The 24,576-nt window shown below is 43.3% G+C and overlaps 1 protein-coding gene across 1 annotated transcript in view; it reads right to left on the bottom strand.

Moving 5' to 3' along the window:
* ABCA13 (ATP binding cassette subfamily A member 13) overlaps positions 1 to 24,576 on the bottom strand; it is a 369,069-nt gene that overhangs the window by 63,450 nt on the left and 281,043 nt on the right. The window contains exons 54-55 of the mRNA XM_032430502.1: positions 21,465 to 21,657; positions 18,893 to 19,002 (exon numbers count right to left, since the gene is read on the bottom strand). Coding sequence (XP_032286393.1) covers positions 18,893 to 19,002; positions 21,465 to 21,657 — 303 coding nt within the window. The remainder of the gene's footprint in view (positions 1 to 18,892; positions 19,003 to 21,464; positions 21,658 to 24,576) is intronic.

The following is a 24,576-nucleotide window of genomic DNA, read 5'->3' as shown; positions in this document are numbered from 1 at the left end:
ACTATCAAACAAAAGTGAAGATGGAATAAAGGAAGTTTCCAGAGGATGGAAAAAAAAAAAAAAACAGGTGTAAGCCAAGAAAGGAGAAGCCATGGAAACAGGAAATAGGGGATCCAACAAGAGAGAGGACAAAAGGAAACTTGAGTAACAGTGAAAAGTGACACAAGACACAAGATGACAGCTCAACAGCATGCATGAAGAGGGGCCAATATAGGCTGGAGTAGAAGGCTCCAGAAAGACTTGATATCTTTAAGAGGATGTAAGTGACAGACTAATTGATATGCCTGAATGGATTGTAAAGGACAGATAATTCATAGAAAATAAAGCAAATGAACACAGACAATTGAGAAAAATTTGCACCAGAAAGGAAATGTCATATTTCAGGGCTCAACTGTAACCATAATAGTGTAAATTCTGAATAATGAGTTAACCAGTGTGTGTATGTATTCCTTTTAGAAATACGTGAAAAATAAGATAATTCAAAGGATGAAAAAAAGATCACTGACATCCATGATTTAGAAATATCAGATAAAATCAGCAATCATTCCTATTCAAACAATGCCAAAAAGGAGTACTACCGAAGATACTTTCATCACTGGAGCTTTAAGCATAATTCTAGAAGTTCAAGTAAATTCATATAAAATAACGAAAACAGGTATATTAGAAATTAGGGAGTAATATTTTTGTCTACCAAGAAAAGTGAAGATACTTAACCAAGAAAACGTTAGATCAAATAAAAGAATTCAACAGAATGGTTGGTCACAACTTTAAAAAGCAATATTAAAGAGCTCCCTTGAGTTATCAACATTAACCAACTACAAATGCGAGAAGGAAAATTCCATTCACAGCACCATCAAATCACATAAAATCAAAAGGCGTATCCCTAACAAGAAATATGGAAAACACATTACAAGTTAATGGAGATTATTATAGGAATGTGCAATAAGTGGAAAGTGAGACTAAAGTCCTGTATGAGAAGGCTCAAAGTTATGAATATTTTCACTGTGTTTACAGTTCTTATCATATGTATGTCTCACAACAGGAAACCTCTGGTAATTGATGATAAAGGGACTTGCTTTGATAGTGACATATTATAAAACCATAGTTTAAAAAGATAGAGTAGAATTTTGCCAGAAGATGCAAACAAATCAAAATTCTTTTTTTTAAGATTTTATTTATTTATTTATTTATTTATTTGAGAGCGAGAGAGAGCACGTGAGGAGGAAGAGGGACAAGCAGACTCTGCACTGAGCGTGGAGCTGGGTGCAGCGCTCGATCTCACGACCCAGAGATCATGACCTGAACCGAAATCGAGAATCAGACACAACCAACTGAGCCAGCCAGGTGCCTCCAAATTCGAAATTCTAAGCACACAAACATATCAGGTATATATGCACATACTTAATAATTTATGAAACAATAAGTGAGTCATTGCAAATCAATAAAGGAAAGATAGACTTTCAGTACATGGTTTTGGGATAAGCTTTCATTTTAATTCAAATTTAAATCCTATCTTACTCCCTATCCCTGAATAAGATACAGACCTATAAGGAAGGACTTAGCTATAAACAAACCAACCAACAAAGAACTAGAATTTTTATGCTGGGTGATTATCCCTACTTGGGTGAGGAATGTTCGCCCTACCCATTATCCAGTCGCACCAGGCAGAGATGAAAACATCTGAATCATGAGAGATGAAAAACTCTCTGAAGTCATCTCATCCCCAACCATAAGGGAGGGATATCTGGGAAGAAATTGAGATTGTTGATCATGTTCATTGCTCCCATGCAGATGTTAACCATATCAGTGGTTTACGTCTAGTTTGCTCGTTTTTGCAGTTCTTTGGAAGTGTCTAGAATTGCATTCTCTGTGTTCTCACAGAAAGCCTGCCCCCCGTCCTAGTTCAGAGGATGCAGAGGATGGGTACGAACAGCGATATGTCCGTGGGCACTATCCTAGCTCAGTTATCGACCGACAGACCACGTCTACACCCCTTGCTGCTGCCTTGCGAGAGGTTTATGAGTTTGCGAGTTCGCTCCGCCAGGTCTGGTGCAGAAGAAAGTGCAGCACGCGTGCGCGTCACCCGCAAGGAAGTGACAACGTGAAATATGGCGTGAGGATACTGAGGCATAAAGAGAGCGGAGGGCGATGCCTCTTCACGTCCCAGCGCACACGGATTTCCCTGGTACTGCCTCTGATCTTCTTCGCTTTTTCAGAACAGGGGAGGAAGAAAGGGAGGAATGTGGAACAGAGTGGGAAGGACAGGGAGAGAAGAGAAAGAAGGACGTTCTTCTCCAGTGGACAGCCTCCATTAGGACATGACTACGATGTGACCATAGGATGCCGGGCAGTGACCCCTGAGCAGGGAGGTCACACAGAATCCATGACTTGTCCCAAGGTAGGGAATATGAAATACTGGAACAGGACTATAGATTATGTGCAGATGGGGCCTTTAAAGAGGTAACCGAGGTTAAATGAGGTCATGACCGGGTCCCCGATCCTGTAGGACTAGTGTCCTTAAGAGAGGGGGACACCCGGGGTGCGTGCGCACAGAGAGAGCCGCGTGATGAGGACACAGCGAGAAGGTAGCCGTCTGCCAGGCAAGGAGAGAGGCCCTGGGAGAAACCAACCCTGTCCACACCTAGACCCTGGACTTCTCGTCTCCAGAACTGAGAAAACAGATTTCTATCGCTTAAGCCACTCCGTCTGTGGTAATTTATGATGGCAACCCCAGCAAACTTTCTATCTCACGCACGCACACACACACAGTTATTCACCCAGGTGTCATCCTCTGCAAAAAGGAAAACCACCACAAAAACAAAACAAAACAAAACCAAACAAACAAAAAAACCCTACAACTATTCTAAGGGATTTGTTGCTCAAAGATAAAAGCAAAAGAAGATCTAAAAAGCGTTTGGTATTTTTAAAAGGACAGGAAAAGCTGCATGTCAGTATCCAGACATTCTGCAGTAGGCAAGCATGGTCCAGACATCTCAGCTGTGCTCCATATACGAGCGCGATTGAGAGGCAGAGGACAGAGAATTAAAGCGTCCAGGAACCAGGAAGTTGCAGATCCCACCGAGTCACCGTGTTCTCCTTGTTTCCTAGACACCTCAAGGTCGAAACTTCAATTTGGCAGCAATAATAAGTCCACAGAGCACTCATTACATGCCAGACATGGGTGATCTCACTTAGTCCTCACATACCCTACCTGACCTCGAGGTAGACTATCTCCATCTATCACTGTCTCATTTTAAAACCTAGCAAACTAACGTTTCACGAAGACAAACAATTTCCCCAAGTTGACATCGCCGGCCAGTGGCAAGACCAAGACTTAGACCTAGAGAGTCTCCCTGCCGACCTCAGACTTAAGCTTCACACTATGCCATCCATCTCTCGCCCATGAATGATCCTCAAAGGTGGAGACCATGACTTATGCGTGCAGTATACAATAACAAAGAGAATAAATGTCTGTTTTGCACAAGAAAGATACAATGGCAAGTCTCTGGACAATTAAGGCACTGTATGATAGCTTTCGTTATTATTTGGATAAATCTCAAAGGTCACAATTTTCCTTCACCAACATAACTAGTTAGATCATAAATTAATCCAAAAGTCACATGAGCTGTGTCCATTTGCATGGGTGCATCCATACAGATTCTAAGATCAATTCAACATTGAGAAAAATAATGACTATTTTATTTTTAAGTCAAGAAAAACTCTTTTTGCTTTCCCCCCACCAAGTCATATTTAATCATGCTGCTTTGGTTAGAGTATTTTTTAAATTAATGTTATATATCATACATAAAACACAAGTGAAGATAGGAAGCTTATCATTCATGCGAGAAACCAAGTCTTTCAAGCCAGCGTAAGAGATAGATACTGACCTCTACACAGGTTAGGGCTGTTCAGCCACAGGTACACCAAGTCAATGACCACCCTCTCAACCAATCTTAGCATCCTCCTGTCAAAGCCATAACTGAGTGAGGCTGACCATCAGCCCCGCCGTATCTGGCATATTCCTTTTACTTCCATCCACAGGTGTTAAAGAGAAGGAGGAAGGGAATGAGTGCTGGGACCGAGAAGACAGTCAGCGCTCACTTCACACTATGTGACTGAGGCAAGTCCTTCACCTGCCTGGCCTCTGGCTCTTCACCCGTAAGATGAAGGGGTTGAGTCATTTATTGAGGAACTACTAGGTACGTCTTCAGAGAGTTCGTGATCCAACAAACTTACTGATGAAAAATGAAACACAATGTGACAGGATATGTTAATGGTGATATGGTCAAGCGTCACTTGGAACAGAGCTGAGAATAATTCTATCTTCCCAATGGGTGGCTGTAGACTTGTTCACGCTTGACCCTAATGTTCATGCTGGAGCTCCCCAGGTGAAAGGGGCACACGGGGAATATAGAAATAGGGTCAAAGAAGGAACGCAGAGAACATCACAGGCATCAGAGATCCTATGTGATGTTGGGGACAGCTTGGTTACCATGGGGGAGGTCACCCTCAGTAGAAGTAAGGGTGTCCATGGGGGACTTCTACGGAGAGCTAATGAGTTTAGACGATATATGAACTGATTTTATTTTTTTCTATTTTTTAAAGATTTTATTTATTTATTTGAGAGAGAGAATGAGAGAGAGAGAGAGTATGAGAGGGGGAGGGTCAGAGGGAGAAGCAGACTCCCTGTAGAGCAAGGAGTCTGATGCGGGACTCGATCTCAGGACTCCAGGATCATGACCTGAGCTGAAGGCAGTCGCCCAACTGAGCCACCCAGGCGCCCCTAGAACTGATTTTAACACTAAAAGCTCATCTTAGAACTTTGGTACAGCTCAACAGACAACCTGTAAGTTTGAGATTGCGTCTGACAATCTCTGGACAAAGGAAATCAAATGTATCAAGTTGGTGTTCCTACCAACCCCTACCCCCAGCAGCCTATTTTATTCATTAAAGAAAACAGGGTTCCATGTTAGAATAATCTCGGGGAAAAACGATTGTAAATTGACAACGACCTCAACCGAGCTTTCGTGTTTAAATGTCTAGGAAAGGAAGCAATTGCCTCCAATATTCGTCTTCAGAGAACATTATCCTTTAATTAACAAAATGCTGAGGGACATATCTCTGCCCGGGGATTTTCAGAGTTTTCCTAATATCACTTTGTAATGAAGCAAACAGATAACCCAAGGTGATTTAATGACACTGGTAGGTTAGTACAGGAGCACAGAAAGGTGTGTGTTGGTAGAGGATACAGTCCCAGTGCGAAGTAATAAATTACACCACACACTGCGTGTGAGAGGTCAGCAGTTCTTCACATACGGAAAGAATTTTCCATTAACAAAAGAAATGACAGGGGCGCCTGGGGGGCTCAGTCAATTAAACGTCCAACTCTTGGTTCTGGCTCAGGTCATGACCCCAGGGTCGTGGGATCGAGCCCTGCATGGGGCTCTGTGCTGAGCTGACCGTGGGGTCTGTTTAGGATTCTCTCTCTCCTTTTCCTCTGCCCTTCCTTCCCTGCTCACGCTCTCTCTCTCAAAAATGAATGAATGAATGAATGAATGAAATGACATTCTCAGCCCTAGTGGTGCAACAGCTCTGTTGGTCATGAGTCAGAAAGACACCCCAAATGGCAGAGACCCCATCTAAGGTAATACGTTAGCAGACGTGAAGCACACACGGACAGGTAAGATGTGCACAGAACCAAGCCTCTAGACTCTGAGCTCGGGGTACCCCCTCCGCCGGGAAGCTTGAGGCACAAGGCACCGTGCGTCTCCTGGAAACCATCAGTGTCCAGTGCCGATCTGGCCTGCCCCCTGACGTCAGGGCTGACGGCTGCTCTGTGCCCTCTGCCATGTCTAGCCCCTCCACACAGCAGTAAGAGGGCTGGATCCAAGAGACACTTTGCTTCAAGACAGGGAAATTCAAGTAAGAATATAACTGTGTGAGGGGCGCCTGGGTGGTCAGTCGGTTAAGTGTCTGACTCTATTTCAGCTCAGGTCGTGATCTCAGGGTCACGAGATCGAGCCCCACATTGGGCTCCAAGCTGGGTGTGGAGCCTGCTTAAGATTCTCCCTCTCCCTCTTCTCTCTGCCCCTCCTCCCTGCTCTCTCTCCCTCTCTCAAATAAATAATCTTTAAAAAAATGAGGTAAGATTAAAAAAAAAGAATATAATTGTATGATAGAGAAATGCCTCAGTACGTGTAGACACAGAAATCCAGTGGAATAGAAGGGAGCATCAGTATGTAATCTGTGCATCACGAATGATAAACACTCCTGATACGATGTGAAAACTGGAAACCGGGATGAAACGAATGAACAGTTAATACGATTGTGGCAACGATGTGCGTCTATGTGTGTGTGCAGGACAGACAGGTAAGTCACAGATGACAGAGACGTGATAAACAGAGGTAGATACACACAGGCATAATACATACATGCATGATAGATGGTACATATGAATTATCGATAGATACATATATAATGCATACACACATGATAGATGAAAGATAGATGATAGAAGATAGATAGATGATAGATAGGTAGATAGAAGATAGATAGATAGATATGGATAGATGACAGAATTTTTTTTCCAAAACTGGGACTACAAGAATAATAATCGCCTTCATGTAAGATTATAGACGATTTCCCTTCATTGTTTCCCTAAGTCAGTATTAGTATTGCAAATTGCCATTTAATTTAAAATGGGAGAGAAACAAATTTTCAAGTAATTCCTAGTTGGTGAGGTTATGATTTAAATTACTCTAATCTGTGATTCATGTTAGTCTAAAGAAAAATACGGCTTTTATAAGCAATAAATGAGTCCTATGCCTTTTTTGTAATATTGGCATTACGGTGGTTTAAATGAAGCAGAGTAATCTGTATGTAAGTTCCTAAGTGTGATGCCCAGAATACTTAGCAATGTGATGGTATTACAGTGCCTAATAGTTATTGCTCACATGAATCCTCTGATAGTGATCACTTAAGACAGGAGGAAGACAAGGGGGGAGGGAGGAGAGGAAAGGTCTGTCCCAGCTGCACGCATTAAAATGGAACAGACTCCAAATGTTGGTCTGACATGTGACGAGAATGCCTGTCTTTTATTTTTTTAAGATTTTATTTATTTGAGAGAGAGAGAGAGAGAACGAGCAGGGGGAGGGGCAGAGGGAGAGAGAAAAGGAGACTCTCTGCTGAGCAGGGAGCCCGCCCGATGCGGGGCTCAATCCCGGGACCCTGAAATCACGACCTGAGCCGAAGGCAGACCCTAACGACTGAGCCACCCAGGCACCCCAAGAATGCCTGTGTCTTAAAAGAGTTTTTCTATTGCTTATCATTTAATTGCCTGACAATTTAACACAGGATCATAACACAAGATTTGGAAAGGAAAGGAGGGAACAAGGAACAAATAAAAACTATCCATAATCCCCACCTGGATACATCTACCGTTAACCTGTCAATGCTTCCTTCCAGCTCCTTCCGGCAAGCTGCCATTCTGTTCTTCCTGTTTATAGTCTCGCTGCTGAGAAGGTGGCCATTCATTTAATTCAGCACAAGTCCAAGGGAACTTCCTGCGACCATGGAAATGTTCTGTATCTGTCTGAAACAGACACTGTTAAACTCATATACCCCGCTGACTTAGATTTCTAAGTGAATGTATTTAAATGGAAGCTTAGGGGCACCTGGGTGGCTCAGTCAGTTCAGCATCTGGCTCTTGATTTCAGCTCAGGTCATGTTCTCAGGGTCGTGAGATCGAGCCCCGTGTCAGGTTCCAGGCTCAGCATGGAGTCTGCTTGGGATTCTCTTTCCTTTGCCCCTCCCCCACCAAATAAATGAAAAAAAAAACTTTATGAAGCTTCAAAGCCACAAGTGGTTGGTAGCTGCTATTTTGAACAGGCACAAGCCTAATTTTACTTCTTTATGGTCTTTTTCTCTCTTCTTTCCTTAAGATCTTGTCTGTGCATTTGGATTCTGCAGTTTCCCTACAAAATGTCCAGGTATGAGTATCTTCTTAATTGTATGCTTGAGAAGCATCATGGTTTCCTATGAGAAATATTAAGTAATGGCCTCAGGGAAATTTGGTAACATTATTACCAAGTTAGAAGTATCCTGAAATACACGAAGTTGTGAAGTTTCTGAAAGGGAAGTTAAAAGTTACCTACTGTGGCCAGAAAAACGATTTACACAGATGAATCGAGGAGCTACACTTCAGGTTCCTGACCATTCCTTGTGGGCAGCCTGTTTGCTTCTAAAGTGTAAATAAAAGTGTCTGTGTTTTACCACAAAAATTACACATATAATTACATACATTATATTATATATTATTATATTATACACACACACATACACATGTATATACACACACATATATATGGCCAATACATACTCAGATAAGTACCATAATCTGAGTGTATCGATGTCTGAAAAGGTAAAAGTCTTGCTATATATAAGCTCTTTTTGAAAGAAATATTTTATATATGTATATACATATATATGTATGTATATATATATATATATATATATATATAGTTATTATTGGGATCAGAGTGAAAGTCTTACCAATTACTGAAAGTAAGGATCAGGATCAAGAACAGGTAGGGGCCACCTGGGTGGCTCATTCAGTTGAGCATCCGACTCTTGGTTTCAGCTCATCCCAGGGTCCTGGGATCGAACCCCGCATTAGGCTTCCTGCTCAGCAGGGAGTCTGCTTCTCTCCCTCTCCCTTTGCCCCTCCTCCCCGCTTGTGCTCTCTCTCTAAGATAAACAATAAACCTTAAAAAAAAAAAACCAGATCAAGAACAGGTAAGAGAGGTGAATTGAAAGGAAATATGCAAATAGGGCTTGGGGTTTGTTTGGTTTCCTTTTCACCATGTAAATATTTACCTGTGGATCATCATAAGTCAGCAGGACCAGCACAAAGCTGACATGGCCTGCAAACACAACGCTCCTAGCAACCTGACGTTTATAAACTCACGCGACACGCAGAGTACGAAGGGCTGGCAGGCCCCAGGACTAACAAAACCATACCCGAGCCTCTCAGAGACTGTCCCTCCCTCGCAGCCAGGACCGAGGGGTGACGGCCTCGTGGTAAGGCTGCACAACTTATCCCTCTGGAAACTCCCAGAGTCTGATTCGCTTCCAGGAAGGGCCAGGCCAGCATCGGCTGGCTCGGACGCAGCTCCTTAGTCCTTGGGCTACTCCAGTTACACAGGCTCTGGCCTGAATTCCAACAGTAAGCGATCTGGTAAGTTCTATGCTGAAAACTCGGATTCAGATCCCCCGCCCCTTTTCAGAATTCGACTTCTGGCACACCACGTAATGCCCTGCACCTGAGATTCCTGATCAGTTCAGTCAGGATGAGGTCCTCTCCCCCAGGCTGTTACAAATGTCAGATGAGATCAAAAACACCAAGCGCCTCACGGAACGTAACGCTTGGTGAACCCCAGAGTCACAGTACATTGTAACTACCGTGATTAGCATTTATCCTGTCTAGGGGCCACAAACGGTCCACCTACACATCTGATGGTGTCAGAAGTGAGGCGATATGGAGGGGTGGGGACTGTGAAAAACGAGGAAGTCTCCATTCTGACCAAGTGCAGTCCAATCCCAAAATGCATACGCTGTACTGGCCAAATAAAAACGCATGTGATCATTGGCCTGCAGTCTTCCCATCTGTGACCACTGGCATTGTACCAGAAGCTCAAGATAATTTAAACCGAATTATAATGGTCAGTTATGAAATTCTGTAGACATCTCAAATTTGAGGACACGCGTTCATAGATGTTAATAAATTAAACAAGAAATGAAAAGAGCCCTGTTCCTGATAATATAACCTCAAAAAAGACACAAAGGGGACCTTAAAATAATGAATGACTGTATCAGTGTATTCCAATTAGGTAGCAGTAAGTTACAAGCTTCATGGGCAGGAAGACGTATACCGGCTCTCTATATAGTTAAAAATTCCATTGTGTTCTAATTACCCATTTAATTCCTTGAATACCAATGTGCAATTAACATTACAAATAATCAAGGTTAAAAATATAATTAATGCAAGTGTGATTTAGTTATAATTAAACAAATTACACAGACATGTAGTATAATAAGGGACTTGCAGGCCATTAAGGAGATGTAAATGTATTCTTTCTTTCAAGAACAGCTATTTGAATTTCATTTTCCAATTAGTTTACAAATGATGGGATGGAATTATGAACAAGAGTCAGGCTTCCAGGGATGAGGAAAATAGACCATATATTTTTTGTTTGCTTTGGAAATTTGGATTCTTTTGTCCATATGCACTGGTAAATAGAGAAGTTAGGGAAACACACACACACATGCACGCACGTACACACACATGCACACCACCCAAGAAACAAAACAACACCTTCTTCCTTCTACAATTGCAGGGAAAATCAATAGCAGAGTAACTCGACAGCTTCTATTCCGTACATGGGATTCCCTTTCAGAGTCTTCACCAGGATCACACATACCTTAAACACTCACCCAACTGATCAGTTCTATTTCCTGCTATTGAACACGATAGTTCCAAATACTGACATTTTATCAACTGACACAGACCAACCAAAGAATAATGGTATTCTCTGCCCACAGACGCAGCAATTACAACAGTAAAGAGCCAACACAGACAGGGATGCCTGGGTGGCTCCGTCAGTTAAGCGTCCCAACTCTTGGTTTCGGCTCAGGTCATGACCTCAGGGTTATGAGATCGAGCCCTGCATCAGGCTCCATGCTCAGCTTGGAGTCTGGTTGGGATTCTCTCTCCTTCTCCCTCTCCTTCTGCCCCTCCTGCTCATGCTGTGTCTGTCTGTCTCTCTCTCTCTCAAATAAATAAATAAAATCCTTAAAAAAAAAGTCAACTCAGCATAATGGGTAAGCATGTAGCACTTGGAGTGGGGCATGTTTTCAAGTCTCCAACGTCTTCATTTAAGTTAGGAAAGCAAATATTTCTTAAATGAGAGTCCATGCCTGTTATTGGACAAGGTGGCTTTTACAGAAGATCTCAGCACATTCCATTCAAACCTGTGAGTTATCCTTCCTAGTACACAGGGGAGGAAACCAGACAAGCGGGAAATGGGAGAGGCAGGAAAACAGAGATCCTAAGAAGGAAAAGGGGAAAACAGGCACCAAGAAAACTCTGTGATGTATTCTACATCAGTCAGAATGAAACGGGAATGGCATTACCTACAACAAACCAACCCTAATTTTTCCACCTCTGAGGATGGCTGGAAACTGATTATCTGGAAAAATGGGTAAATAAAAACGGTAAATAACAAGCATCCTTCCGTCATTTTTAATATTAACTATATACTCTGAGTAATCAAATAAAATGTGGTAAAAGCAACTCTGTATAAAATTATCCCAGCTAGTCAATGAAAACTAAAGCTAAGAGTTGGAATATCACTGTCTTGTAGCCCCCACGGAAAGAATGCATTAACCCCGGCAGGAGGCATCAAAACTGCTGACGTCTGTATGTACATTGTACATCTGAAACCAACACAATATTATATGTCAATTACATTTCAGTAATAAATAAATAAGTACAGAGTGAGAACCAGACAGGATGTGCCCCTGAGGAAAGTAAACAACACGACCTCCTACTGACTCATACCTAAGTCATGTACTTTAACTACATAATAAAGTGGTCAACATGTTTAAGTAGGAACCTGAGCCTGATTAAGCCTCCGGATCCAGCTGCGCCTTGCAAGAAAGAGGACAGAGAAGCATGTGAAACTTCACCGTCCGTACTCAACCAGCAAAGCCTACAGACAGCTCTCTCTCCTAGTTCAACGGCGTGGGATCAACACGAGGATTGTGAGGAAAAGAAAGAGATGGAGGGAGACCTGCAGACTGAGAGACGTGAAAGTTGTATTGAGTCTTTACAAATGGCATCTAGGGACAATCTTGGGTGATAAAGCTGTACAGAATCTTCTAGAAGAATGAGGTAGTAATTGGTATGGGCACACAGAGTGGTTCTGGGTTAGCAGTCAAAATTCTATTAGTTAGCCTGAGTCTTGGTTAGAAAAGCGTTGATCTTATAATAATATACTAAGCTACATTAAAAAAATCAGGGGGCACCTGGGGGCTCAGTCGGTTAAGCAACCAACTCTTGGATCTTGGCTCGGGTCATGATCTCAGAGTCGTGAGACTGAGCTCTGAATGGGGCTCTGCACTTAGTGGGGAGTCTGCTTGAGATTCTCTCTCTCCTTCCACGCCTCTCCCCCTTTTTCTCCCTCTCTAAAAAAAAAAAAAAAAAAAAATCAGGCTAGGAGTTACTCTAGGATCTGAAGGGTCTAAGGGGTATCAGTCTGGTTCTTTCTGAGCTAGGTACAGATTATAAAAGTGTATTTGCTTTGTAAAAATTCATTGAGAACTTCTTTTCTATTTGTAACTTATACTTCAATGGAAAGTTTCTTAAAAGGAAATTTTTTAAAAAAGTAAACCAAGAAACACAAGGTTTTGAGTATCAGAAATGTTCTTCTATGAAACTTTCTGAAAGATTAACTCAAAATTATATATGTCATTTAAAGGACAGTGACAGCAATAATACCACTTTCTACATTTTCAGGATCAAGGTAGAGCTGGACAAAGAAGCATATCTATAGACTTAATGATTTGATAATTTATTTAGAGAAGGAAGACTTTAAAAATCACTCAAATCAAGAAGTTAGAATTAGTTAGAAGTTAGAAGTAGTTAAAAAAATTTTTATTTTTTTGGCAAGTCTAAAATTATTTTATTTATTTTTATTATGTCAAAAAAATTATTTATTTATTTATTTATTTATTTGAGAGAGATTGAGAAAGAGACAGAGTGGAGGGGTGGGGGGCAGAGGGAGAGAGAATTCCAAGCAGGCTCCCCGCTGAGCAGGGAGCCCCACGCAGGGCTCGATCCCAGGACCCCGGGATCATGACCTGAGCCGAAGGCAGACGCTTCACCGACTGAGCCCCCCAGGCGCTCTGCAGTAGTTAAAATTTTTAAATTAAGTAAATAGGTCTTTAAGAAAGTATAGTCAAAATTACAACAAAAATTAAAGATAGGAATAATTTAACAAGAAGGTTAGAAAATGAAAGTTTTCAACAGCAAACTACTTTTTCTTATGAATCATAAATTTAAAATTCTACACAAAATTTAGTAAATAAAAGGAAATGTACATCCATGACAAAATTAAGTTTACTGCAGAAAGGTAAGAAGAGCTCAGTAATCAAAAATCTTTCATTAATGACATCAAGATGTCAAAAGAAAAAGAACTACAGAATGTTCATTTGTATGAATGCTAAAATGATAAATTTAAGATTTGCCTTAAAGAACTTTAAATAAAATTACAAAATAATACTAACAAGACAAATAATATGTACATGGTTTTCAAACCATCACATTTAGTAAAACAGAAATACTACCACCCTAGTGAGCAGTAGATGTGCTGCCATTTCATATTATTTTGAGAGTTCTTGGATAGTGCAAGGTTTGCAGAAGAGAAGACACAGAATAAAATTTTCAGTTCTTTGACGTGGATGGAACTGGAGGGTATTATGCTGAGCGAAATAAGTCAAACAGAGAAAGACATGTATCATATGACCTCACTGATATGAGGAATTCTTAATCTCAGGAAACAAACTGAGGGTTGCTGGAGTGGGGGGTGGGGTGGGAGGGATGGGGTGACTGGGTGATGGACACTGGGGAGGGTATGTGCTCTGGTAAGCGCTGTGAATTGTGCAAGACTGTTGAATCTCAGATCTGTACCTCTGAAACAAATAATGCAATATATGTTAAGAAAGAAAAAAAGAAGAAGAAGAATGTAGCAGGAGGGGAAGAACGAAGGGGGGGAAATCGGAGGGGGAGACGAACCATGAGAGACGATGGACTCTGAAAAACAAACTGAGGGTTCTAGAGGGGAGGGGGTTGGGAGGATGGGTTAGCCTGGTGATGGGTATTGAGGAGGGCACGTTCTGCATGGAGCACTGGGTGTTATGCACAAACAATGAATCATGGAACACTATATCTAAAACTAATGATGTAATGTATGGGGATTAACATAACAATTAAAAAATTAAAAAAAATTTTTTTCAGTTCTTTCCAAATTAATCTATAAATGCAACATAAAAGCAATTAAAATCTCGATGGAAATTGTGGACACAATGCTTTACACGCGTCTTCCTGTCCCGCAAAAAATGGTGAATAGATTTTATTGGCTTCATTCATGGCTATGTAATTAGTGTCTAGAAAAGAAACACACACTCAAATATCGCCAGGCATTAGAAACAAGAAGAACCCTAGAGCAGGTTTCCGATCTGCTGGGCTTCCGATCTGAGTTACACAGAGCAGCTAGGAGTCTGGCCCCTGCAAGGTAATGGGGACCGAACGCACTCCTGTTTGATGAAGAGGGACCAGAACCAGGTCCAGTGTGATACCTGGGTCTACAGCACAGCCCCACCTCTCCTGAACGAGGCTGAGAGAAGTGGGCTGGGAACCTGGGGTACAAGAAAGCTGCTCATCCTCCAGGCTGGTCAGGAGCACAACGCCCAGACGAAGCTGTGCCGTGACTGGGAATGGGATAGTCTCCCCTTTGGCTGCAGGCTGGGACCCCAAACCCTTCAACACAAGACCTGGCTCTGCATGGGATAGCTGGAGAATCAAGAGGGGAAGGAAGCACCCAACTGACAGAAAGTGACACATAGGAAAAGAGAGAGCAAATGCAAAACACACAAACACACTCACTTGGGAGCCCAGCTAGTGGAGTTCCAAGCTATGAGAAAATCTAACGAGAAGAAATTCAAAAGAACAAACAATTAAGAGATTAAATACTTCCTGATAGAGACAAATTCATCTGGATGAATAAATCTAAAAAAGATATGCATGCACTCTGTAAAGAAAACTACAAAGTATAATTAAATGTATCTTTTAGGGGCGCCTGGATGGGCCAGTGGGTTAAGTATCTGCCTTCGGCTCAGGTCATGATCTCAGGGTGCTGGAATTGAGTCCTGAGTTGGGCTCCCTGCTCAGTGGGGAGTCTGCTTCTCCCTCTCCCTCTGCCCCTCCACCTGCTAGTGCTCCTTCCTTCTCTCTCTAATAAATTCAAATAAATAAATAAAATCTTTTATAAATAAATAAATGCTATTTTTTAAACAACCTAAATAAATGTCTATATATACTACAGTCGTGGAAAAGGCAAACAGAATTTCATCAAGATCTCAATTTCCTCAAATTATAGTATAAATGTGATGCAATCCCAATCAAAATGTAAATAATGTGACATTTTTATAGTGAGTGGTAAAATGATCCTAAAAATAATAAAAAGGTCCCAAAAGAGTTCAAACAATTCTGAAAATCAAGAACTCGGAAGACAGACAGGCAGGGAAGCCGTGTGGGATGCATCACAAAGCAAGAGAAATCAAGGCCGAGAGCCCCAGCATATTGAGTATACACGGTATACACAGAAGTGCTTCCAACTGATGGACAAGAAGACACCGTGGTGAAAAAATGGCATTAAGCGAACTGGAACTCAGGGTAGAAAAAAAATCAAGGGACGCCTGGGTGGTTCGGTCAGTTGAGCATCAGACTCTTGATTCCGGCTCAGGTCACGATCTCAGGGTCATGGGATCGAGCTCTGCATGGGGCTCTGTGCTGAGCTGAGCCTGGAGTCTGCTTGGGATTCTCTCTCTCCCTCTGCCCCTCTCCCCCTGCTCTCTCTCACTCTCTCTAAAAATAAAAAATAAATAAATATATTTGAAAAAAAGGGAAAACATCAAATTATATTTCTACCACACAGTGTTTCTAAATATAAACTCTAAATATAAATTAAATACAAGAATGTTAAGCTTTATGACCTTAGAAAGAGAAGAATTTCTTAAGATTCAAAGAATAAGAAATAACAAAGGAAAAAAATGATAAATCGGCTTCATCAAAACTGCAAACATCTACACACACAAACTTATAAAACAAAGTTAAAATTCAAGGTACCATTGAAAGATAATTCTTAAAACACATAAAACATGCAAAAGATGAGTTTCCAGTTGGTGGGAATGCCAGCTGGTGCAGCCACTCTGGAAAAGAGTAAGGAGGTTCCTCAAAAAGTTAAAAATAGAGCTACCCTACGATCCAGTAACTGCACTACTAGGTATTTACCCAAAGGATACAAAAATATTGATTTGAAGGGGCACATGCACCCTAATGTTTATAGCAGCAATGTCCACAATAGTCAAACTATGGAAGCAGCCCAAATGTCCATCGACTGATGAGTGGATAAAGATATATATAGATATATATATGCACACACACAATGTACATACGTGGTGTATATACATTGTATATATTTCTATATGCAGTGTAGTATTTCATTGGCTGAGATACTATTCAGCCATCAAAAAGAATGAAATCTTGTCATTTGCAATGACGAGGATGGAACTAGAGGGTATTATGCTAAGCGAAATAAGTCAGACAAAGTCAAATACATGATTTCACTCAGATGTGGAATTTAAGAAACAAAACAGATGAACGTAGAAGAAGGGAAGGAAAACTAAAATAAGATGAAAACAGAGGGAGGCAAACCATAAGAGACTCTTAACAATAGAGAACAAACTGAGGGTTGCTGGAGGGATGGGGTAACTGGGTGATGGGCATTAAGGAGGGCATGTGTTGGGATGAGCACAGGGTGTTATACGTAAGTGACAAATCACTAAATTCCACTCCTGAAACCAATATTACACTTGAATTTAAATAAAATTTTAAAAATAAAAATTTTAAAAATAATAAAAATTAAAATGAAAAAAAAAGATTAATTTCCAGTTGAATGTATGAAAAACTCTTACATTAATGAGTAACCAAAAGACAGACAACCTTATAGAGAAAAGGACAAAGGGCATGACAGGAAATTGGCAGGAAGGAAACCTACCAAACAAATAAATGCGGGAAAAGCACTCAAGTTCATGAATAATCAAAGAAGTGCAAATTAATTTAACAATGAGATTTCATGCCCACCAGATTTGTAAAAAATTAAAACAATAACTATTATGGAAGGGGATTGGGAGATGCTCGTGGAATAATGTAAATGAAGTATACCAAATAAATGATCTTTATATTCTTGTCTGATTTTAAAATATGCATCTCTCCACACAAACACCACATTTAATCACCCATACTTCACGCACAGATAATAGATAAAATTAGATATAGGGTCGCCTGGGTGGCTCAGTTGATGAAGTGTCTGCCTTCGGCTCAGGTCATGATCTCAGGGTCCTGGGATCGAGCCCTGCATCGGGCTCCCTGCTCAGCGGGGGGTCTGCTTCTGCTTCTGCCTCACCCTCCACCCCTCTACCTGCTCATGTTTGCTCTCTCACCCTCTCTCTCTCTCTCAAATAAATAAAATCTTTTTTAAAAATTAGACACATACACACAGATATGAATGTATGTCTAAATTACACCCAGCAGGAGACATGTAAATATTAACACTGCATTTTAAGAGTCCAAGAAAATTTCCCACTGCCTGGCATATCATAGAAGGACAATAAGTATTTGTCGATGCAAAGAATTAGCCAATTCATGGGAGATTTTAATATTTTTGAACAACTTTTTTTCAATTACTCTATTTGAACCCATATATACAAATCTCAAGCGCATTATTTCCAGGCATACTTAAAAGTGACTCTGTGACCCCAACAGACAGGCTATGAAATCAACTATGGTACTCAGACGGGAGCTATTTATAGAAGGACCTTCCGAGGACACGGTTTTCCTTACGTAAGTTGAGCAACGGACGTCCGAAATCTATTATCAACATTGTCAAGTTGCAGTGAATTTGCTGCAGTAGAAAAAAAAGATATATGCCAGGGACCTTATAATCCGGTATGGAAAGGAAGAAGTGTGCGTATAGAGGGAGCCACGGAAACATCCGTTTTGGGACTCACATGACGGCACGCGGAAGGCCCGCCCGGAAAGAGCCCTAAACTTGCAAGTAGGAGATTTTAGTTAGTGCAATTGGGGCAAGTCAGCTCCTCGGGCAAACTTAGAGCAAGAAGCAAGCAGCCAATCCGGCCTCCAGGGAGGTTTGGAACCAGGATTCTCCTTCTTTGGAGATGGAACCAGGATTCTCCTTCTTTGGAGAGACAAGAACCTCTAACGGTCCTGACCAGAGCAGGGACAGAGAAGTCAGCGCCTCATCCGACTCGATGACCACACCTCTGATGGCACCCACACCCCTGGGGACATGTCCCCAAGTCAGCAGTGCAGCTCGGAAGGAATCAGAGAATGGGGTGACGTGCACCCTAATTGGCCGCATTAGGAGTGACACACGGAGATAAAACTCTGTGGGGTTACCCAGAGAGCCCCCACAGGACCCAGTGGCCTCGGACAGTCTGCAGCATGCAGAACACCCAGAATCTTCCATAGTATTTGCAGCAAGGGGAATAGATGTTTTCCCTGCTTCCCCAGATGCCACCGTCTGGATTTTCATACATATACTCTCCCCAGCCCAAAGCTGTCAACCCCCTGAAAGAGGGGGTCTGGGTGGTGAAAGAGGGAAACCATGTAGCCCCCTGGGGCCACTGTCCCATGGGTGGGGGTGTTTGAAGCTGGCTCTGTTGGTGAAGCAAGAAGAGCCAGCCCCTGGCCGTTTCCCGCTCACCTGTGTCAGCAAGCAGACACCTAGAGCCCATCGGGGGCCACAAAAGAGGTCAGCCCTGCGTGCTTCCTGCAGACACGTCCCTGATCCTATGGCCAGATGTAGGGAGCTTATCTCATTGGCCCTGGAGGCTCCTCCCTGTCTGAAAAGGGGCAGCTGGCAGCTAACTGGAGGGTAAATATGGAGGGAAGTGGCATCTCAGACTCTGGGCACAGGACTGAGGGGACACGGGCTGTGTGTCAGGCAGCAAGAATGACTGCATCTGGATTTACCCGGTGGGAGTCCTGGCGACGGCATGTCCTGAGGTCGGTGGGGCATCCCCGTTCAGCATCTTGAATGTGGTGCTCTTCCCAGCCCCGTTGGGCCCCAGGAGCCCAAAGCACTGAAAGGAGAGAAGGAGCAGCCAGCTCAGAGCCGACATTTCTGGTTTCTGATAATCCCAGACCTTTAAAACCACACGATTGTACAAAGCACTCTGGAAATGATCGTGGTGTCTGAGCGGGGTGACCATGTCGACAATCACCTGCGATGAGTGAATCTGTGTAAGGAACACTCCAGAGGGTGAGAAGTGAATGCCAACTACCAGGATCGTGCTGAGATCCCCCGTCCTCTGGGGGGCGGTCCCAACAAGGTCCTAACTGTGTCCCTCTGTGGAGGATGGTAGTTCTTGAAACTCACATCGTTGTAATCATTATCCTCTTGACGCCGCTTAAAGTACGTTCTCGGGGTGCCTGGGTGGCTCAGTTGGTTAAGCTTCTGAATCTTGGTTTTGGCTCAGGTCATGATCTCAGGTTGTAAGATCGAGCCCCACCCACATCAGGCTCCCTGCTCAGTGCGGAGTCTGCTCAAGATTCTCTCTCTCTCTCTCTCTCTCTCCCCCTCTGCCCCTCCTGCACTCGCGTGTGTGTGCTCTCTCTCTCTCAAATAAATAAATAAATAAAATCTTCAAAATATAAAGTACATTCTTAAAATATTCTCCCCACTCTCCCTCCCCTTCTCCCCACCCCCAACTCAGACTCTAGGCTGATCCTGACTTGAGTCAAGAAGAGAACTGTTGGTTCTAAACTCTGACTCTCAGCATCAACATTTTGTGTGGAGGGGGAGGGGCGGGGGGGCGGTGTTTGGTTCAATGTTGTCTTATAGTCCAGGTGAAAAATGGCCTTCTTGCTGTCTTTTCTAGACCTCGTCTTTATTCGTCAGTATGTTCTTAGCTAGAGATTCTGTGGTAGAGACTGAGTCTGTGTGGTTCATCAGCTGGCTTTCTGTCTATTGACCGCAGCTGACTTCCCTGCTCCTTGAATCTTGGGAAAGTGCCTGCTCTGGCTTTCCTGGCGCTGGCCCTACCTAATTACCACAGGACCCTGTGTGGCACCTCTGGATGACAGGTGCTTCCCTGAATTACCACCTGCTTTCACAGCCATGCTTCCCCCCGTCTCGACTGGATCTCTCCCACCGTCCGACCCACGGACCCAGCTGCCGTTTCTGGACTGACAGCTCTAAGGCAGTACCGTGCACGCACTTCTACCCTCGCCTCGCCGTTACCTGACACGCTGCGTGATCATGGTCTTCCGTTTCCTACCCAGTTATTCATTCCTAGAGGGACGGGGACATAGCTCAGTCTTCTCTGTCTCGTCCACTGGCTCTTACAAAGCACTTCACATCTAAGTATTTAAACCACGTTCACAAAAAGTCCAGCAAACAGAACTCAAATATAAGTGGCACCTCGGATCATCTCAGATCCCTGGAACACCTCCCTTATGAAGTGTTCCAAGTTTTTCTCTTACCTTTCAGCTTAAAACTACCCTGACAGGTAGTAGCAAAACTAAAAATGATTTTTGAAGTAGAGGTGAAACAAATAGTTCAATATGACGCCAAAGGCTGCAGAGTTAGTCTTTGGGTTGAGTGGCCAAGAGTAGCTACAAAAAAACTCCTTCAGCCAGAGTCCTGGTGACGGCGTGTCCTGAGGTACGTATTGAATGTGGTGAATGGTCATATACCATTCACCACATTCAAGATGCTGAACGGGGATGCCCCACCGACCTCAGGACACATACAGTCCTCTTCAGCCACAAACCACAGTGCAGCATGTAAGGATACTCCTGGATCAACTTAGACTGGTCCCCAGGCTTCTCTTTCCCTCCGAATAGTCCTCTCTGAAACACCTGCTCTCTGCTCACAGTGCAGCATGGCTGCCAATCACGTAACCATGTAACCTGCCTCGAGCCTCTCAGGAGCTGGGAACAATATGAATGCAAGGTACCTCTTATTTTTAACAGTTAATTAAAGGTAATCACTTTCAGAGTTGATTTCTTTTTATGCAATTAAGCACAAATCAGGAACAATTTGCATGGCTTCTATCAGTTCTGATTAAACATTTCTACGAGAATTAATGCCATATCCGTGCAAAAAAATTCTGAGCTATTGCCTTGGGGTGAGTGTTCTTTCCCTTTCCCAAGGAGCATTTTAGTAGATGGGCTTAATTGGCCAGTTAAAAAGTATGGAAGTCCGAGTTAGAAGAGGTTCCCTGAATTAATTGGGTTGATAAAGTATTTGTACTCAATAAAATGTCATCCCATAGCATAAACAATGATTAAAACTCTTTAATCACATGAAATTCTTAACATTACGAAACAGAATAAACCCCATCCATCAGTCAGCAAAGTTTTCGCTGGGGAAAGAGCCAATAGACTCTCTACTCAGATTCTGTGTCTAGTGATTTTTGCAGAAATTCCAGAAATTTGAAGGCTCTTGGCTCTGACCGCAGATATCCTGAGCCTAACACAAGCCAATGCACAGAGATATGTGGGTTTGTAACAGAAAGGGGTACAAATAGAAGGTCCTTACCTCTCCTCTTCGTATGCCCAAACTAATATCTCGCACAGCAGTGGTCCTCTTAAAGCAGCTTCCGTAGCTTTTACTAAGGTTGTGTAACACAAGAAGGTCTTCACTGGTTCTTCCTTTCAACACTCTTATCTGCTCTTTTTCAACATCTAGGTCCTTGGAGGATGTGAGTGTGCCCTGGATGGCAGACTGACCCCTGGGAAGATGAAGTAAGGGTTAATTCACACATGAGAACTGGAGATGGAAGAGTCAAGAGAGACAGAAAGGTCAGAGTCCTGTCGAAACAGAAGATGTGGTCTTGAGGCTGCACTGTCAGCTCTGGTCCACACACCTTACTTCTGCCATTGCGATTAATAATGAGCAAGAGTCCAGGGCGCCTGGGTGGCTCAGTCGGTGAAGCGTCTGCCTTGGGCTCAGGTCATGGTCCCGGGGTGCTAGGATCGAGCCCCACGTCGGGCTCCCTGCTCAGCGGAGAGCCTGCTTCTCCCTCTCCCTCTGCCTGCCTGCCTCTCTGCCTACTTGTGTTCTCTCTCTATCTCTCTGTCAAAAAAATAAATAAAATCTTAATCAAAAAAAAAAGAAAAAGAAAAAGAAAACATAACAAGCAAGAGTCCACATTCATCCCCTAATGTGAAGGAAATGTTCATGTTCCTAAAAGACAGCAAAGTGGACAGATGCTCAACTAGAGCTGCTTTTCAATTTTAGGAATAATAAAAAAAGGCCAGGCTTCTGTGCAAAGTGGAAAAAGAATGTATCACAAAATTATTACAAGGAGTCATCTTGTCTAAGCATTTTTAGCAAATAGGTCACTTAAGTAAAGTGCATAGTACATAAAAATGCCCAAACATTATAGTTACATAGAACACACTGGATTGTGTAAAGGGATTGTATAGCAAGTGCTTCACACAGCACCACGTGGGCATAATAGATTTAATAAGTATTTATCAAGTGAATACAAATTTAACATTCACTTCAAATTTATTTGCTCTAAATCTGAGCTGCTCTTTTTTCAATCTTCCTTATGATTTTCAACCAGGCACATTTTAACTTTAAAGTAAATTTCGATTTCTCCTGTAAACTGTAACATGCCAACATTTTAATCATTAAATAGGTACAGACCCCCAAGTTAAGGTTGTACCAACATCAACTTCCTGGTTTTGCCAATGAGATACTGTCATGTAATATACAACCAAATTAATCACGGCATCATTGGGAGAAGCTGAGTAAAGGGTGCACAGGGACTCTGTACGAATTCTGCAATTTCTTCTGAGTCTTCAACTTTTCTGAGATAAAAAGGCATTTAAAATAAAATAAAATATTTAAAATAAAATCTCCCAGTGCCTTAGGTCCTTTCCCTGCATTATTTTTTCTGTGCCTAAAATCACCCTTAAACAAATACAGAATCTATTCAACATGCAACCTAGAGGACGAGTGAATACACCTAGCTACTCGGAAGTGTCTATTGCATGACATCATTCATATAACATTCAAAAGCACGAGAAACAAGTCACTGGAGAAAAAAACAAGATCAGTGGAAAATTACAGAAATCAGTACTCCAGGATCATTGTATCAGCACAGGAATGCTCTGCAATTCTTATATTCTGTATTGGGAACAAGATTACACGGTGGATTTGAAATGCATAGCTTTAGGCTAAGTGTGAACTTAAGGTATTTTATAAAAAGATTGATTGATTTCAGGGGGGGCCACGGGAAAGGGAGAGGGAGAGAGAATCTCAAGCAGGCTCGCCGCTGAGTGTGGAGTCCGACCGGGGCTCGATCCCACCACCCTGAGATCATGACCCGAGCTGAAACCAACAGCCAGATGTTCAACCATGCCACCCAGGCGCCCCTGAACTTAATGTATTTTAATGAATAAAAAGTAATGGTTTTTAATGTGTAAAAAGAAAAAAAACCACCCAAGAACAGTGGTTATGTCCAGCGTGGTTAATGGCACGGGTCACGCAGACGCTGACCCCTCCAGCTGACAAGAACAAGCACAACACCAGCGTCTACATTACGGAGGAAGGAGACGCCCGGGCACCTGAGAGTCGAAATGCCCAACAGCAGCAGAGAAATGCCTCCCGGGCCACGTGCCTGCTCGCACCCAACCAGCACCTGGGCACACAGGGCCAGGTCAGCTCCAGACCGGAGAGAGTAGGCTAGAATGGCCCCCAATGGCCGCAGCCTGCCTGGTGTTCTGCCCGGGCTCAGGTTCTCACGGAGACTTGGATTCTCAGCAGACGACCAAGGACCCTCCGCAGACGCGGTTCAGGGCCACGGCTGGCGGGGGCAGACAGCAAGGAGGAGGGGTCCGCACCTGCTCAGGGACACGCTGCTGGCTGGGGGGGTGCGGGGGGACAGGCGCTATCCCTCCCAGGTGCGGGGGAGGGGGGCATCTTCCTGTTTACGTGCATGATTCAACACCAGTGCACGGCATTCCCCGCGCGAAGGAGCGGACGGTCAAGCAGAGCAGAGTGACGTGTAAACGCTATAAAATGACACTCCGGCCCCAGCAGACAGAGACGGGCTGCAACAGGAAGGCTGGGAAGGCATCGGGCCAGCCCTGGGGGGTGGGGAGCAGCACGAGGTGGGTGCTGGAGGCGGGGGAGGCCAGTCCTGCCAGGGGCCCCGACTGAGCAGATGACCAGAGGCAAATGTCACCCATGGGGGTCGAAGGGGTGTCACAGAGAGCTTCACAGGGCATGAGGTGCCCGACCTGAGGGGGCCTGGCTAAGAACATAGGATTTTCTTCTTTTGTCAATGATTAGTGACCTGGCCAGACATGGACTTATTTTTTTTTTTTTTTTAAGATTTTATTTGACAGAGAGAGAGCACAAGCACGGGGAGTGGGAGAGAGAGAAGCAAACTCCCCGCTGAGCAGGGAGCCCGATGAGGGGCTCTGTCCCAGGACCCTGAGATCACGACCTGAGCCGAAGGCAGATGCTTCACCGACTGAGCCACCCACAGGCTCCCAGAAGTGGATTTAAAAAAACAAATTAATTTAAGGGCACCTGGGTGGCTCAGTTGGTGAAGCATCTGCCTTTGGCTCAGGTCATGATCCCGGGGTCCTGGGATCGAGCCCCACGTCAGGCTCCCTGCTCAGCGGGGACTCTG

The sequence above is a fragment of the Phoca vitulina genome, unplaced genomic scaffold (assembly GCF_004348235.1).
Source record: "Phoca vitulina isolate PV1807 unplaced genomic scaffold, GSC_HSeal_1.0 scaffold44, whole genome shotgun sequence".
Classification (NCBI taxonomy): Eukaryota; Metazoa; Chordata; class Mammalia; order Carnivora; family Phocidae; genus Phoca; species Phoca vitulina.
The sequence above is the reverse complement of the archived record's forward strand: the minus strand, read 5'-3'. Positions and strand labels throughout refer to the sequence as shown.